General features: G+C 43.2%; 1 protein-coding gene across 6 annotated transcripts in view; it reads right to left on the bottom strand.

The window, feature by feature from the left end:
* amot (angiomotin) overlaps positions 1 to 13,714 on the bottom strand; it is an 85,733-nt gene that overhangs the window by 48,924 nt on the left and 23,095 nt on the right. For 2 of the 6 annotated variants that reach the window (XM_086057173.1, XM_086057176.1), the window contains 6 exons: positions 10,155 to 10,204; positions 8,454 to 8,638; positions 8,068 to 8,187; positions 3,706 to 3,850; positions 1,265 to 1,357; positions 790 to 935 (listed from right to left, as the gene is read on the bottom strand). In XM_086057173.1, coding sequence (XP_085913299.1) covers positions 790 to 935; positions 1,265 to 1,357; positions 3,706 to 3,850; positions 8,068 to 8,187; positions 8,454 to 8,638; positions 10,155 to 10,204 — 739 coding nt within the window. Of the gene's footprint in view, positions 1 to 789; positions 936 to 1,264; positions 1,358 to 3,705; positions 3,851 to 8,067; positions 8,639 to 9,754; positions 9,857 to 10,154; positions 10,205 to 13,714 lie in introns of all 6 variants that reach the window. The other 4 variants (XM_086057174.1, XM_086057175.1, XM_086057171.1 and 1 more) reach the window with 4 other exon arrangements.

Genomic DNA, 13,714 nt, shown 5'->3' with positions numbered 1-13,714 from the left:
GTGAACGCTTACACAAAAAAAAAAAAAAATAATATATTAAATAAACTACCTGTTTCATCCACTGATTGTTCCTCACAAACATCATATTCACAGTTTGCATTATAACTATATTGCATTATAACTCCAGTCACTGTCATTATTCATACAAAATTACCAAATTATTATTACACAATTATGCTAATTACTTTGTATGTATGGCTACTAGGGCTGCACAATGTATCCCAAAAATATCAATATCGGAATACAGTATTGGCCCATGCAATATGCATATCACAAAGACGATCAGATATAAACTTAAATGAGTGTCGGCATCCAATAGTTGAGCATTATCTAGCGTAATAATTACAATGAACTCATTCAGTATCAGACATTTTCAGACCTTCTTTTACCCTAACGTTTGAAAACATTTGAAAAAAAAAAATCAATTCCTGGGATTGAATGCTAGACTGTGATAAGACATAAATATGCATTTGGGATGAATTCAATAACAATGCATTGAGCTTGCTTATTTTGCCACATGACAAAGTGTAATTCTTTCATTAGATGATAAAAATGTCTTTTTTTTTTAGGTACATGTTAAATATCACAATCACTTATATCGCTATATTCAACAACTATATCGCATACCGCATGTTTTTCCAATATCGTGCAGCCCTAATGGCTACTATTTATCATCATGCATAGTCATGCTGTACCCATCCAAAAGAGTGTGCAATCAAATCATGTGCTGGCATGAAGAACAGAGAAAGTTGGAAAGAGTGGAAAAAGGAATGTGAGACCTGTTCTTACCTCCTCCTCTAGTTTGACCACTTTGGCTTGGGCATTGTTAAGGGCCTGGTCTCTGATTTCAATGTGTCTCCTCTGGTCATCCGTGGTGGAGTGCATCACATTCAGCTCCATCTCTAGTTTTTCCTTCTCACGCATAGTCTCTTTGTCTAAGCATGAAACCAAACAACACATACATTATAAATGGTTCTCTCTGTCTCTCTACATGTGTATGGATAGAAGGTTGGAATCTGAATATACTTGTTCAACTAAATAGTGGGCCATTTTTCCCCCCTGCAAACATGTCATTTTGACTGAGCAGGCTTTATGAGTCTTTGGCATCATCATCACTTATGTGTCTACCATTAAAGCGGGTTAAATTGATCTTCTTAAAATATAACTATGATCTGGAAGGCAATGAAATATCGGCGACCTCATAAATAGCACAGAAAAACTACACTTTTCATTCATTTTCATTTGTGTGTGTATTTCTTCTCACTCTGTGCAAGCAGTTGGGATATGGTCTTAAGATTGTTTTCTGATCCATCAGACTCTTGAGCAGTAAGCTGTTTATTGGCGGTCTCCATGCGCTCTATTAGACAAAAATACACAGCATTAAAAATGTAACCTGTGATGCAGCAGTGGGATTCAAAGTAATGTGGGACAAAGAAAAGAAAATGTCAATTTTGATGGAACCTCTGAAATTGATGGCTCAATGCCTAAACACTAAACACTAAAAAACGCTACCGAGGAACCTGAATCTGAACAAAGGTGGCGACTTGGTGGAATAACACTTAATACACGAGTCCAGATGACAATTTGGGCTACCTGACTCCACCATCATTTGGACACGGACGATGGGCGTAATCTCTGGAGGCGATTGAAATCTCCCGTGTCCCCTAACCTGTTATGTGTGGGCTGCATTCAAAGACCGTTTACACAACAGGACATTTCATACTGGGACACAAAAAAACTCCATCAATATTTTGAACGTTAATATCTCAACAGTTTGGGCTTTCTAACAATATATAAAAGCTGACATAAAGCTAAAAAAAACTTGACTGTTTTACTTAATTGCAATCAATGGTTCATCTAGGTCACATGTGTCAAACTCAAGGCCCGGGGGGCCAGATCAAGCCCATGACATAATTTTTTGTGGCCCATGAAGGCAAATCATGCGCGTCAAGTTCACGTTTCTTGCAAATTTTCTTCACTTTTAACAACACTGAGGTATGAGATGTTGCAAGCATTCTTTATTTCCAATCCCTCCTTTAAAATAAATTGAAAAATTGTTGAACAAATAATTATTTACTGGTTTCTAATTTCCAAACTAAGGTCCGCTGATAGTGTAGTGGTACACACGCCTGAGTTGTGTGCGGGCAGCGTGGGATCAATTCCCGCTCAGTGACAGTGTCTATGTGTGCCCTGCGACTGGCTGGCGACCAGTTCGGGGTGTAGTCTGCCTTCGCCCATTGACGGCTGGGATAGGCTCCAGCAACTCCCCGCGACCCTGTATAGGATAAGCGGTTTGGAAGATGACATGACATGACATAATTTCCAAACTAGTTATCCATCAATTTGTTATGTATATGTGTCGGCCCTCCGAGGGACACCATAACTACAATGTGGCCCTCAACAAAAATAAGTTTGACACCCCTGAGGCTAATGTTTTATCACATACCGTATTTTCCGGACTATAAATCGCTCCGGGGTACAAGTCGCACCAGCCATAAAATGCATAATAAAGCAGCAAAAAACATATATAAGTCGCACTGGAGTATAAGTCGCATTTTTGGGGGAAATTTATTTGATAAAATCCAACACCAAGAACAGACATCCATCCATCCATCCATTATCTATACCGCTTATCCTCACAAGGGTTGCGGGCGTGCTGGAGCCTATCCCAGCTGTCTTCGGGCAGTGGGCGGAGGACACCCTGAATTGGTTTCCAACCAATCGCCGGGCACACAGAGACAAACATCCGCACTCACAATCACACCTACGGTATGCTTATGTTACATTACACGACGCGTCCCACCCCCTCCGGGAAGCCAAGTTGTCCCCGTCGCGTAACGCTAATATTAAATGCACAAGCTAGCATCTCCGCCGCGTAACGCTAATATTAAATGACAAGCTAGCAAATGAGTAAAACAAATAGACGTATTGGGCACCACTCGCAACCCCCCAGCACCCCCACCCCCCCCGCTGTCGGTGAATAGTTACAGGGCCGGGCCGCAAATGGTATGGACTTGCATGAACACGTATGTGGCATAAAAAAGGTTGGGGACCACTGCTTTAAACCAAGCCATCAGTCTAGAGCGCCCTCTTGCGGTTTAGTGTGAAAATAACATGTGAGATGACATACCGGTAATAATGTGTTAATAATTTTACACACAAGTCGCTCCAGGGTATAAGTCGCACCCGAGGCCAAACTCTGAAAAAAATCCCCGCGACTTATAGTCCTGAAAATACGGTATGTTCTGAAACGTGTGTTTTGTTTTGTTTTTTTACAGCTGCAGCTGTCATGAAAGAGCCATACATAACTCTGAGCGGAGAGGTCACGTGTTACAATTCATAATCAAATCACTGGGCTTTGATCCTCTATATATTGTTTTTGTAAATTTTGACCTTAACCCGAATATTGACTGCATGTAAACGTAGTCTGTGTTCCTTTTCATTATGATGAGTAGCCCTGGGCAAACATATGAGGTTGTTTTAAATACACAATGTGCAATTCAAATATTTTTATATTTAGTTTGACAGTAAACTTCAACTTAGAGTGGAATTACATTGCTGGAAGCCTTTTTTTTTTTTTTTTAAATGTTCACTATTTGGCAAAGTTGATTGCCAAGTGATTGTGAATTGTGAGTCAGTGTGGAGTGAGTTAAATTGACTGAGTTATCAAGGCACTACAACAAATTGTCACAACAGCTATCTTACCTCTAAGATCCCTGTTAAAGTCATGCAGACGCCGGACCTCCAATTCTAGCTTGTTCCTCATTGTTTTCTCCAGAGCCTCCCTCTTGACAGAGGAATTAGCAAGGGTTTCATAGGCCTCTGAAACCAGCTGGATTTCGGTTTCCAACTGCCAGAAGAAATAGGTGGAATGATAGGGTTGTGGTGTGAGTGATCAAGGCAGGTTGACCCAAATATACTGTAGGTGACCCAGAACTAATGCAAACTCACAGGGGCAGGAGCTAAGGCAGTAAAAAACGCAACCAGGACAGATCAGATCAATACAAAGGCAAAACCAAGCAATGACCTCCCCAGTGGCATTATTACGTAACTTATCACAATCACTCAAGCCTGTCTATACCTTCTCATCATAGAGTGAACGTATAAGTGTACCTTGCTTTTACCAGGATATGTGGCAACTTTCTTCTAATCTACTACTGAATACAAACACATTATTATCATTACCAGGCCGCTTTTTTTTAGTATAGTTTAGTTTAGTTTAGTTTAGTACAGACATGTCCAAAGTCCGGCCCGGGGGCCAAATGCGGCCCATGGTCAAATTTCATCCGGCCCGCAGCCTCTGTCATAAAACGCATAACGTCTGGCCCACACATAGACTTAATAAATTGAGCAGCATATGAAGTAGCTTACACTAAATGCTCTTCCCCATTTACCCACTAGAGGGCAGTAGCACTCTGATGCTACCTTCACACCAAACGCGGATGAAGTCGCGGATGTTCCGAGTCGCTTGATTCGCTCGCATTTGACCGCGGGAAATTTGAATCTTGAATGCTGCAGCCGCTCATTCGCTTACAGTGGAGAGGCGAGGGGCTTCGCTTGGTAGTAGACTACAACAGCCTTTTTCAACATCACAATCAAATGGCCGACACACTATGCTAATGCTAACAACATTTCTGTCTTGGTAAAGTTTAAGAACTGTAAAAAAAACAAAAAACAACCGCCGAGTGAACAGGACGCTGTTTGGCTGTGTGTGAGACTAGTATGCCCGATACTGATTGGCTGCCGCAGTATGTCCGATGCTGATTGGCTGCCGTGAGGCGGAGTGGCAAAAAGTTGACACGTTTAACGCGACGGTGCTTTGCTCCGCATCCCACCACTTCAAATGCATAATTTGCACCGGCCCGCGTGAACTACATTGACTCAATACAAACGTGCCGCCAGAAACGCATCATCCGCGTTTGGTGTGAATGTAGCATTACTCCCAATTTTCTAAAATGGCGACAATAAACCAAAAAAGGAAAGTTGACTGTGAGGGCCAGTGCTTCAAGGACGGGTGGAAATTGGACTATTTCTTCACTGAAATACGCAACAACTGTGTCTGCCTCATTTGCCAGGATACAGTGGGTGTTTTTAAAGAGTTCAATGTCAAGCGGCATTACCAAACGAGACACGCTGACATGTACGACAAGATTGCAGGGAAGGAACGCTACGAGAAATTGAAGCAACTTGAAGCTAGTTTAACCTCACGGCAGTAGTATTTCGCAAGAGCCCGTGAGTCAAATGAGAACGTCACAAAGGCTAGTTATGAGGTAGCAGCACTGATCGCAAAGCATTGAAAACCTTTCACTGAGGGTGAATTTATCAAAGAGTGCGTGATGACTATGGTGAAGAAAATCTGTTCTGAGAAGCAGCAAGAGTTTGCCAAAGTCTGCCTGGCACATAACTGTGGCGCGCAGGATTGAAGAAGTGTCATCAGACATCAAAAGACAATTGGTAGCCAGAGGAAAGGAGTTTGACTTTTTTTCGCTGGCTTGCGACGAAAGCCTCTGGCTCAGTTACTCATTTTTTTGAGGGGAGTGGACAATGACATGAATGTTACAGAAGAACTACTGGACCTCCAGAGCCTGAAAAACCAAACGAGAGGAGCAGACTTATTCTCTTCTGTTTGCGCTGCCGTGGATGACATGAAACTCCCGTGGAATAAAATTTCTGGGATTATTACGGGGCGGCGCGGTGGTCGACTGGTTAGCACGTCCGCCTCACAGTTCAGAGGTCGTGGGTTTGATCCCGGCTCCGGCCTCCCTGTGTGGAGTTTGCATGTTCTCCCCGTGCCTGCGTGGGTTTTCTCCGGGTACTCTGGTTTCCTCCCACATTGCAAAAACATGCATGGTAAATTGATTGGACTCTCTAAATTGCCCCTAGGTGTGATTGTGAGTGCGGATGTTTGTCTTTGTGTGCCCTGCGATTGGCTGGCAACCAATTCAGGGTGTCCCCCGCCTACTGCCCGAAGACAGCTGGGATAGGATCCAGCACGCCCGCGACCCTTGTGAGGATAAGCGGTATCGATAATGGATGGATAGATGGATTATTACGGATGGAGCACCATCCATGACAGGTGAACGAAGTGGATTAGCAACACTAATAAGTAACAAAGTAAATGAAGAAGGCTGTAAAGCTGTAAAACTACATTGCTTCATTCATCAGCAAGTTCTGTGTCCCAAACATCTGCAATACGAACATGTTATGAAACGGGTGATAAAGGCTATCAACTATATCCGCTCCAGTTCCAACAGTTTCTAAGCGAGATGCATGCGGAATATGGAGTGGTTGTCTATCACACTGACGTGCGATGGCTCAGTCGGGGTTCTGCGCTGTCACGCTTCTACACTATCAGGGAGCAAATCGGTGAGTTTTGGGCTGAAAAGGGATAACCTATGCGAGAACTAAGTGACTCTATGTGGCTTGCTGATTTGGGTTTTCTAGTTGACATTACAAAGCACCTTAAGGTCCTCAACACCAGTCTCCAGGGACCAGACGCAGTCATAAGCCAACTATATTCAAACATCAAAGCTTTTGGAACCAAGCTGCGACTGTTTGAAAGACACCTGTCGCAGACCCACCCCAATACGGCACACTTTTCAACGCTGCAAGAAATCATGACCAGATACCCACAGAGCAATGTCAGAACGCAAACGAGGAGGTACGCATCAGATATTTCATCTCTGGCTGCAGAGTTCAGACAACGCTTTAGGGATTTTGCAGCTATCGAGAAGGAGATCGCTTTATTTTCCTCACCTTTCTTCGTGGACACAGATGATGTTCCAGACCATTCGCAGTTGGAGCTCATTGAGCTGCAGTGTGACGCTGAGAGCCGCAGTCTTTCTCTCGCCAACTTTTACCGACAGCTGGATAAGGACCGGTTTCGAGAGATTCGAGCATTTGCTAAGAAAATGCTCACCTTGTTTGGGTCGACGTATTTGTGTGAGAAGGCATTCTCGGTTATGAACTTAAATAAGAGCCATGTGAAGACACGGCTAACAGACTCTCACTTGCGAGACATTTTGCGCATCAATACCACTGCCTGTGAGCCAGATCTGGCCTTTGTGCTGGAGTCCAGATTTCAATATCACCCGTCACATTAAGTCATTTGACATTTACAATTAGTCATATTCATTCATTCATTCATTATCCATACCGCTTATCCTCACAAGCGTCGCGGGCGTGCTGGAGCCTATCCCAGCTGTCTTTGGGCAGTAGGCGGGGGACACCCTGAATTGGTTGCCAGCGAATCACAGGGCACACAGAGACAAACATCCGCACTCACAATCACACCGAGGGGCAATTTAGACAGTCCAATCAACTTACCATGCATGTTTTTGGAATGTGGGAGGAAACCGGAGTACCCGGAGGAAACCCACGCAGGCACGGGGAGAACATGCAAACTCCACACAGGGAGGCCGGAACCGGGATCGAACCCACGACCTCTGAACTGTGAGGCGGACGTGCTAACCAGTCGACCACCGTGCCGCCCCAATTAGTCATATGTCATTGATTATTACTATTCAAAAGTTCTGTGAATATTGAACTGCCATGGTGATATATTTCATGTTTCAAATGTAATTTGCACTCAAGAGTACAATTACTTCTGTTTAAGAAAAAAAAAGGTTAAGTGAATATTCAACTGCATGTGATATGCGTGTTTCAAATGAACCAAAACACATGCTTAAGACTGTTGAAATTATAATAAAAAAGCAAATGTGAAACAGAATGGCTTGTTAAAATTTGTTTAAATATATTGTTGTTGTACGTAAAGAATTTCAGCCAAGGTCGGCCCCCCCACATTATTGCCACACCAAATCTGGCCCCCTTTCCCCTGGTTTAGTGTATATATATATATATATATATATATATATATATATATATATATATATATATATATATATATACACTAAACCAGGGGAAAGGGGGCCAGATTTGGTGTGGCAATAATGTATATATATATATATATATATATATATATATATATATATATATATATATATATATATATATATATATATATATGGACAATGGACTCCACCTTCACATCACCAGCTCTGAGGTTACCTTGTGTAGCTTGGTGACTTTATCATGACAGGCATCTATCTCCTGCCTCAGAACTCTGTTCTCTTCATTCAGCATGTCCACCTTCTGCTGAGCGTGTGCCGTTATTTCAAAGGACTGCTCCTGCAGGTGGGAGTAAGAATGCAGATGGGGGAAATGTCTGGCTTGGACAAAAGTTTGAGCCTGGGGAAGGGGCAGGCTTTGAGAATTATGTTGTTGATATTGATGAGTCTGTTCCTGCTTATTGTGGATCAGTGGCAAGGAGCCGTTGGGGAAACCATGCCATCTTTGTGGAGTTAGGTCGATCGGCATAGGTGTAAAATTATCGCCTAACTGGTGAGAAACAAGACCCTGTAGATTGTGAATCCCCATGCTGCGGAAGGTCTCACCATGACTATGTGGCTGTTGGTGAGGAACAGAAAGGTGAGAGGAGGAAGGGGCATGGAAGGCACTGGGTAAGCTACAAAGAGTAGAAGATTGGGCCCGGGACAAAGAACCAACAGAGGTGATGGAAGAGGTGGGGCTGTGGTGGTGAAGGGACTTCTGGAAAGTAACTGAACCTTCCTTAGATGACCTGAGGAGAGAAAAAAAAACAATGTTTTGGTTAACACAGCTCTTTGAAACTGAGTTGGTATATCCACAGAATATTGCATTTTTTTCTCTCAATAGAAACTGCATTATAGTTAAAAAAAATATATGAATTTTCTTTTTTTTTTCTCCCCCAAAATAAATCACAAATTGCTGAAAATCATTACTACAGTTGTGAATTTGTAAATGACTTGATCTGTAAACGAATACAATTAGGGCCAGATGTATTTTGACATTGGCATTTATAATTTTGCCTTCATATACCACCAAAATTCCTATTTAAAAAAAAAAAAATCAACATTCGTTTGAAGTGTAAAAATATGCTCTTTACCTTACGGAAAAACAGCCATTTCATAACCTCCATTTTGAAGGGAAAATGTTTGGACTGGTGTGGTTCATTCGGTTGCAACTTAAAGAAAACAAAGCTCATAAAAGTCCAAAGTTATTAGATGGATTGATGTGGCATCTGCTTTAATGCTCAAAAAAAAAAAAAAAGCCTCGATATATATACGCGCACGGACGCACACACACAGTGTCAGAAAAGTAACAGGACTGGGTCACACAAAAAAAATTCTACAAAAAAACATGTTGATGTTACAAATCCAACTAATTTGTCCCCTTCAAAATACTTTAGATATTATGTGTGTGTAAAGTAATTCAATGTCCGCACAAGTATTTAAAGTTATCAGACAAGCTTTAATTGTCAGTCTAGAATTAACGGTAACATCAATAATATCCCTCGAGCATGAACGAGGGAGTTGCCCAAGTAACCCGGTAGCAGCTGTTTACGGCATGTTGGACTACTGTCGTAAAGTCCACTGCATATCGTCCTTATATGACAGTATGCAAAATTATTTCTTCAGACAGAACAATTGGTGAAGCCAGCATTCGCATTCGGGAAAATATGAGCAGCGTTATGAGAAAGTAAGATTCCAAGTATTGTTCTTTATTCATTTTTGACACTCCCCTCACAGCACCACAAACCTATTGTATGAATAAATATGTCTACCTTGAAATTTCCTCAATTTGTATCTATTTTTCCTCTGTACTTTGGCCTGACCTTAATTTAATTGTGTGTATGTGTTTGACAGAGAGTCCTTACAAATAAGCTGATGTTGGGACTTAATATGGATGGTGGTGGTGGTGGAAAAGATGCCTTTCGTAGAATGATCCATTGTTTGAGGATTAAAAGCTGATGAAGGTCCTGCGAGACAGAAACGACCTAAATGAAGCCAGTTATGTTTGCAATACAAGACAGTGCAGGATCTTTCCATCTGTGCATTTTTTTTTTTTGCAAAAGTTTGACAGGAACAATGTCAAAATATTATCAATATCATTATCTGGATTAAATTTCAAAGAAGCTTGACATTGAAGTAATGTCAAATAATGCATGAAAATAATGCAGATGCTTTCTTTAGCGATGCAGTGAGGGAAGAAACGCCGCAAATGTCTCAACCCATCCCCTACACTGATCCCCTGTAATATCCTAACAGGCAGCATACCTTGCATGGAGCAGCGGCCTCTGATCCTGAGCCCGATGTTTCTACACTCTCTGCCTCCAAGCGTAAAAAAAACAAAAAAAAAACTCAATCAGATTGATGAAAGAAGAGTACGGTTGTAGTAGCTCCATTCCAAGAACATTCATCAAAAATGTTCCAAGGTATTCATATATGGTTTTCATGGTATTTGTATTATAGTGACAAATTTTATAGTGACAAATTTTAACAATTGAACAGACTTTTGTACAGTTGATGACTTACACAATGAAATCATGCAGACATGTTTTGAAGGGAAGCACCATTAGACTGATAATCAGCAAATACATTTAGCAAGATCTATTTATTTGGAAAATGTGGTCAATGTGGGCTCATGTTAACTTCTTGTATGTATCTGTGGCGTTTCGCTAAACACTTACAATAAGATCTCGGCAAGAATGATGATGATGATGATGCTTTATTTTCTTTTTGTACTCTCCAGTCACTTCCGCGTAAGGCATGTATACATACGCATGTAAGCGCGCTCGCACGCGCAAAGCATCATCGTCAATGTAGTCTGAACTATTCACTACTCATGACACCTCCCCTCTTAAATCAAATATTCTCAATATTTGTCCCTCTTTTTTTTCTTTTTTTTTCAATAAACATTGAACAAGCATGTATCAAAGTTTCTGTTCTTAAAACAACATCCACCGTTAACTATGAGTCTGAGTATTCTTATTCCGGACTCCACACAATTTAACTTTAACTTCAAACTCGTCTTAACTAATGGAAGACTACCATGACCCCAAAGGAGAGGAACAGGGATTATTCTGCCCTGTGTGTCTTCCATCTCCATTTAACTAGCATACCGGCTGTTAAACGTCACAACTCTACCACTCCTGGTGACTACAGGACCGCTAGGGCCTGCTACTAGATTACTGTCCACAGTCTCCAAATCTGGCTCGAACGGTACCGGTTCTGGTGGAAGTCATGGTGGCTCTGCAAGGGTCTCTTTGTTGACTTGCTGGATGTTCCTGCGGTTCCTTCTCGGAGTGTTGCCTCTGTCTGTTTGTAGGGTAAAGGACCGTGGCATCTTCTCCGCGTGCTGCACAACTGCCTTCGTTGCCCATGTTTTCTCTCTGTCGATCTTGAGACGAACCTAATCTCCACTGGCGAGCGGAGGAAGTGCCTTTGCTGAGTATTTGCGGTTGTAAAACCTCTCATAGGACTGCTTGGGTTGCTAGTCAATCCTCCTGACTCTCTTCAGGTCTGGCCAGGCTGGTTTCAGGTTTTCCTTGAGGGTCGGCAGGGTTGTACGCAGGTTCCTGCCTTGTATGATCTTGGCAGGGCTCTCTTGTGTAGGCCCGGTTGGTGTTGAGCGGTAGCACATGAGTGCAAGATGAGGGTCTTCCTGTTTAAGAATGCTTTTAGCTGTCTTTACTCCACGTTCTGCCATGCCGTTACTTTGGGGGAAATGTGGGCTGGACGTGATATGTTGGAAATCATACCTTTCGGTGAAGTTCTTGAATAGTTCCGCAGTGAACTTCTTCGGGAATGCCGAACCGGCTGAAGGTGCTTTTCATCTTTCCAATCACAGTTTCACTGTTTGTCTTTGGTAGATTGAGGATCTCCAACCACCTCGAATAGTAGTCAATTATGACGAGGTAGTATCGACCTTTGTATTCACAGAGATCGACTGCTATTTTCTGCCAGGGCAAGTCTGGAAGTGGCGTTGTGAATAAGGGTTCCCGGTTCTGATTGGGTCTGTTGATGTTGCAATGTAGGCAGGACTGTATGAGTTCTTTCACATTGCTGGCTATACCCAGCCACCAAATAGCATTGTTGTAGCGCTGCCTACACTTTGTTAGTCCCTGGTGACCGTGATGAATCTTTTGAATCATATCGTCGCGCATGCTGCGTGGGATGGCGCAGGACTCCGTTAAGTTCACTCAGTGTTCCGCGAGCATGGAAGTATTGCTTGGCTGCTATGGCTGTAGTTTGGATTCTGTCTGGCCAGCCATTCTTCACGTAATTGAGGACACACTGCAACTCACTGTCTTGTTTTTGTTTCCTCTCTGATTTGGTCCAGGACTGGCCTTCTCACTCCTATGCTCTCCTCTATTGCGTCCACGTAGGCCTGGACCTCTAATTCCAGGTCGCCTGTCTCCGTGGTCTGTAATGGGCGCCTTGACAGGGCGTCGGCTGCGATGAGATTCTTCCCCGGTACGTACACGGCTGTAGGGTTGAATCGCATCAGTCTGATTAGGAGACGCTGGCAGTGGAGGAGTGTAGTATCAAGGTTCTTTGAGTTTATTAGTGTGACTAGCGGCTTGTGATCTGTGTAGAGCTGGTATGACTCTAAGCCGCACAGATACTGATAGATGCGTTCCGATGCCCAGACTCCAGCCAAGCATTCTTCCTTGATCTGGGCATATCTTCTCTCAGCATCGGTTAGCATCCGCGAACAAAAAGCCACGGGTCTAAGCTTCACGTCATGCTCCTGCATCAATAAGCCTCCGAGGCCATAGCTACTTGCATCTGCACTAACCACTGTTAGCCGCTGGGGATCAAAGTAGGCTAACACTGGTGCAGTAGAGATCAGTGTTTTCACGTCATCAAAAGCCTTTTCTTGTTGTGGTCCCCAGGTCCATTCTCTCTCAGTCTTGAGAAGGTCGTTCAGGGGCTGGAGCTGCGTAGACAGGTCAGGTAAGTAGCGACCTACATAGTTCACCATCCCGTGGAACCGGCGTAGTCCTGGGATGTTCTCAGGGGCACTCATGTTCGTGATGGCAGCAACTCTTGCTGGGTTTGGTCTGATGCCATCTTTGCTCACAACTTGTCCCAAGAAGTCCAATGTTGATTGAGATAGCTTGCACTTTTCTTTATTGAGCTTTAGACCGGACTTTTCGATGGTCTCCATCACCTTACTGAGTCTCGTGTCATGCTATTGTTTGGTCTCTCCGCTGACCAAGATGTCATCCATATAATACATCACACCCTCATGCCCTTGTAGTAATTTAGACATTTTCCTCTGAAATATTTCAGGTGCCGAAGTGATGCCGAATGGCATCCTCCTAAAGCAGTATCTTCCCGGAGGGGTGATAAAAGTTGTCAGCAGAGCAGACTCTCCCTCTAAGCCAGAACCCGCTTGTTACGTCGAGGCTTGAGACAATTGTACTCCCCGCTAGCTTGGGGAGGAGGTCATCGATTGTGGGCAGAATTAACCTTTCTCGTTCCACACTTTCATTGAGCTTCCTTAAATCGACGCATATTCTGATTTTTTTGTTGTCCCTTTTGACGACCGGGACCATTGGGGCGCACCATTGCGTTGGCTGAGTCACTTTTTCGATAATACCCATGGACTCCATACGTTTTAGTTCTTCCTCTACTCTGGGAAGCAGTGGGACTGGAACACACCGCGGTGTGGCCACACTGTATGGCTTTGCTCCCTCTTTGAGCTTAATCCTCACAGGATCTCCCTTTAATGTTCCTAGCTCACCATACACTTTGTTGATTTTGTTCAGTCTTTTGATTAGGCCCAACTTGGTGGCCACTGCACAACCAAGCAGATTTTCTCCACACGA

Source organism: Filicampus tigris, chromosome 17 (genome assembly GCF_054856515.1).
Source record: "Filicampus tigris isolate MCC_2025a chromosome 17, RoL_Ftig_1.0, whole genome shotgun sequence".
NCBI classification, from domain to species: domain Eukaryota; kingdom Metazoa; phylum Chordata; class Actinopteri; order Syngnathiformes; family Syngnathidae; genus Filicampus; species Filicampus tigris.
This window is presented reverse-complemented; position numbering and strand designations above follow the sequence as displayed.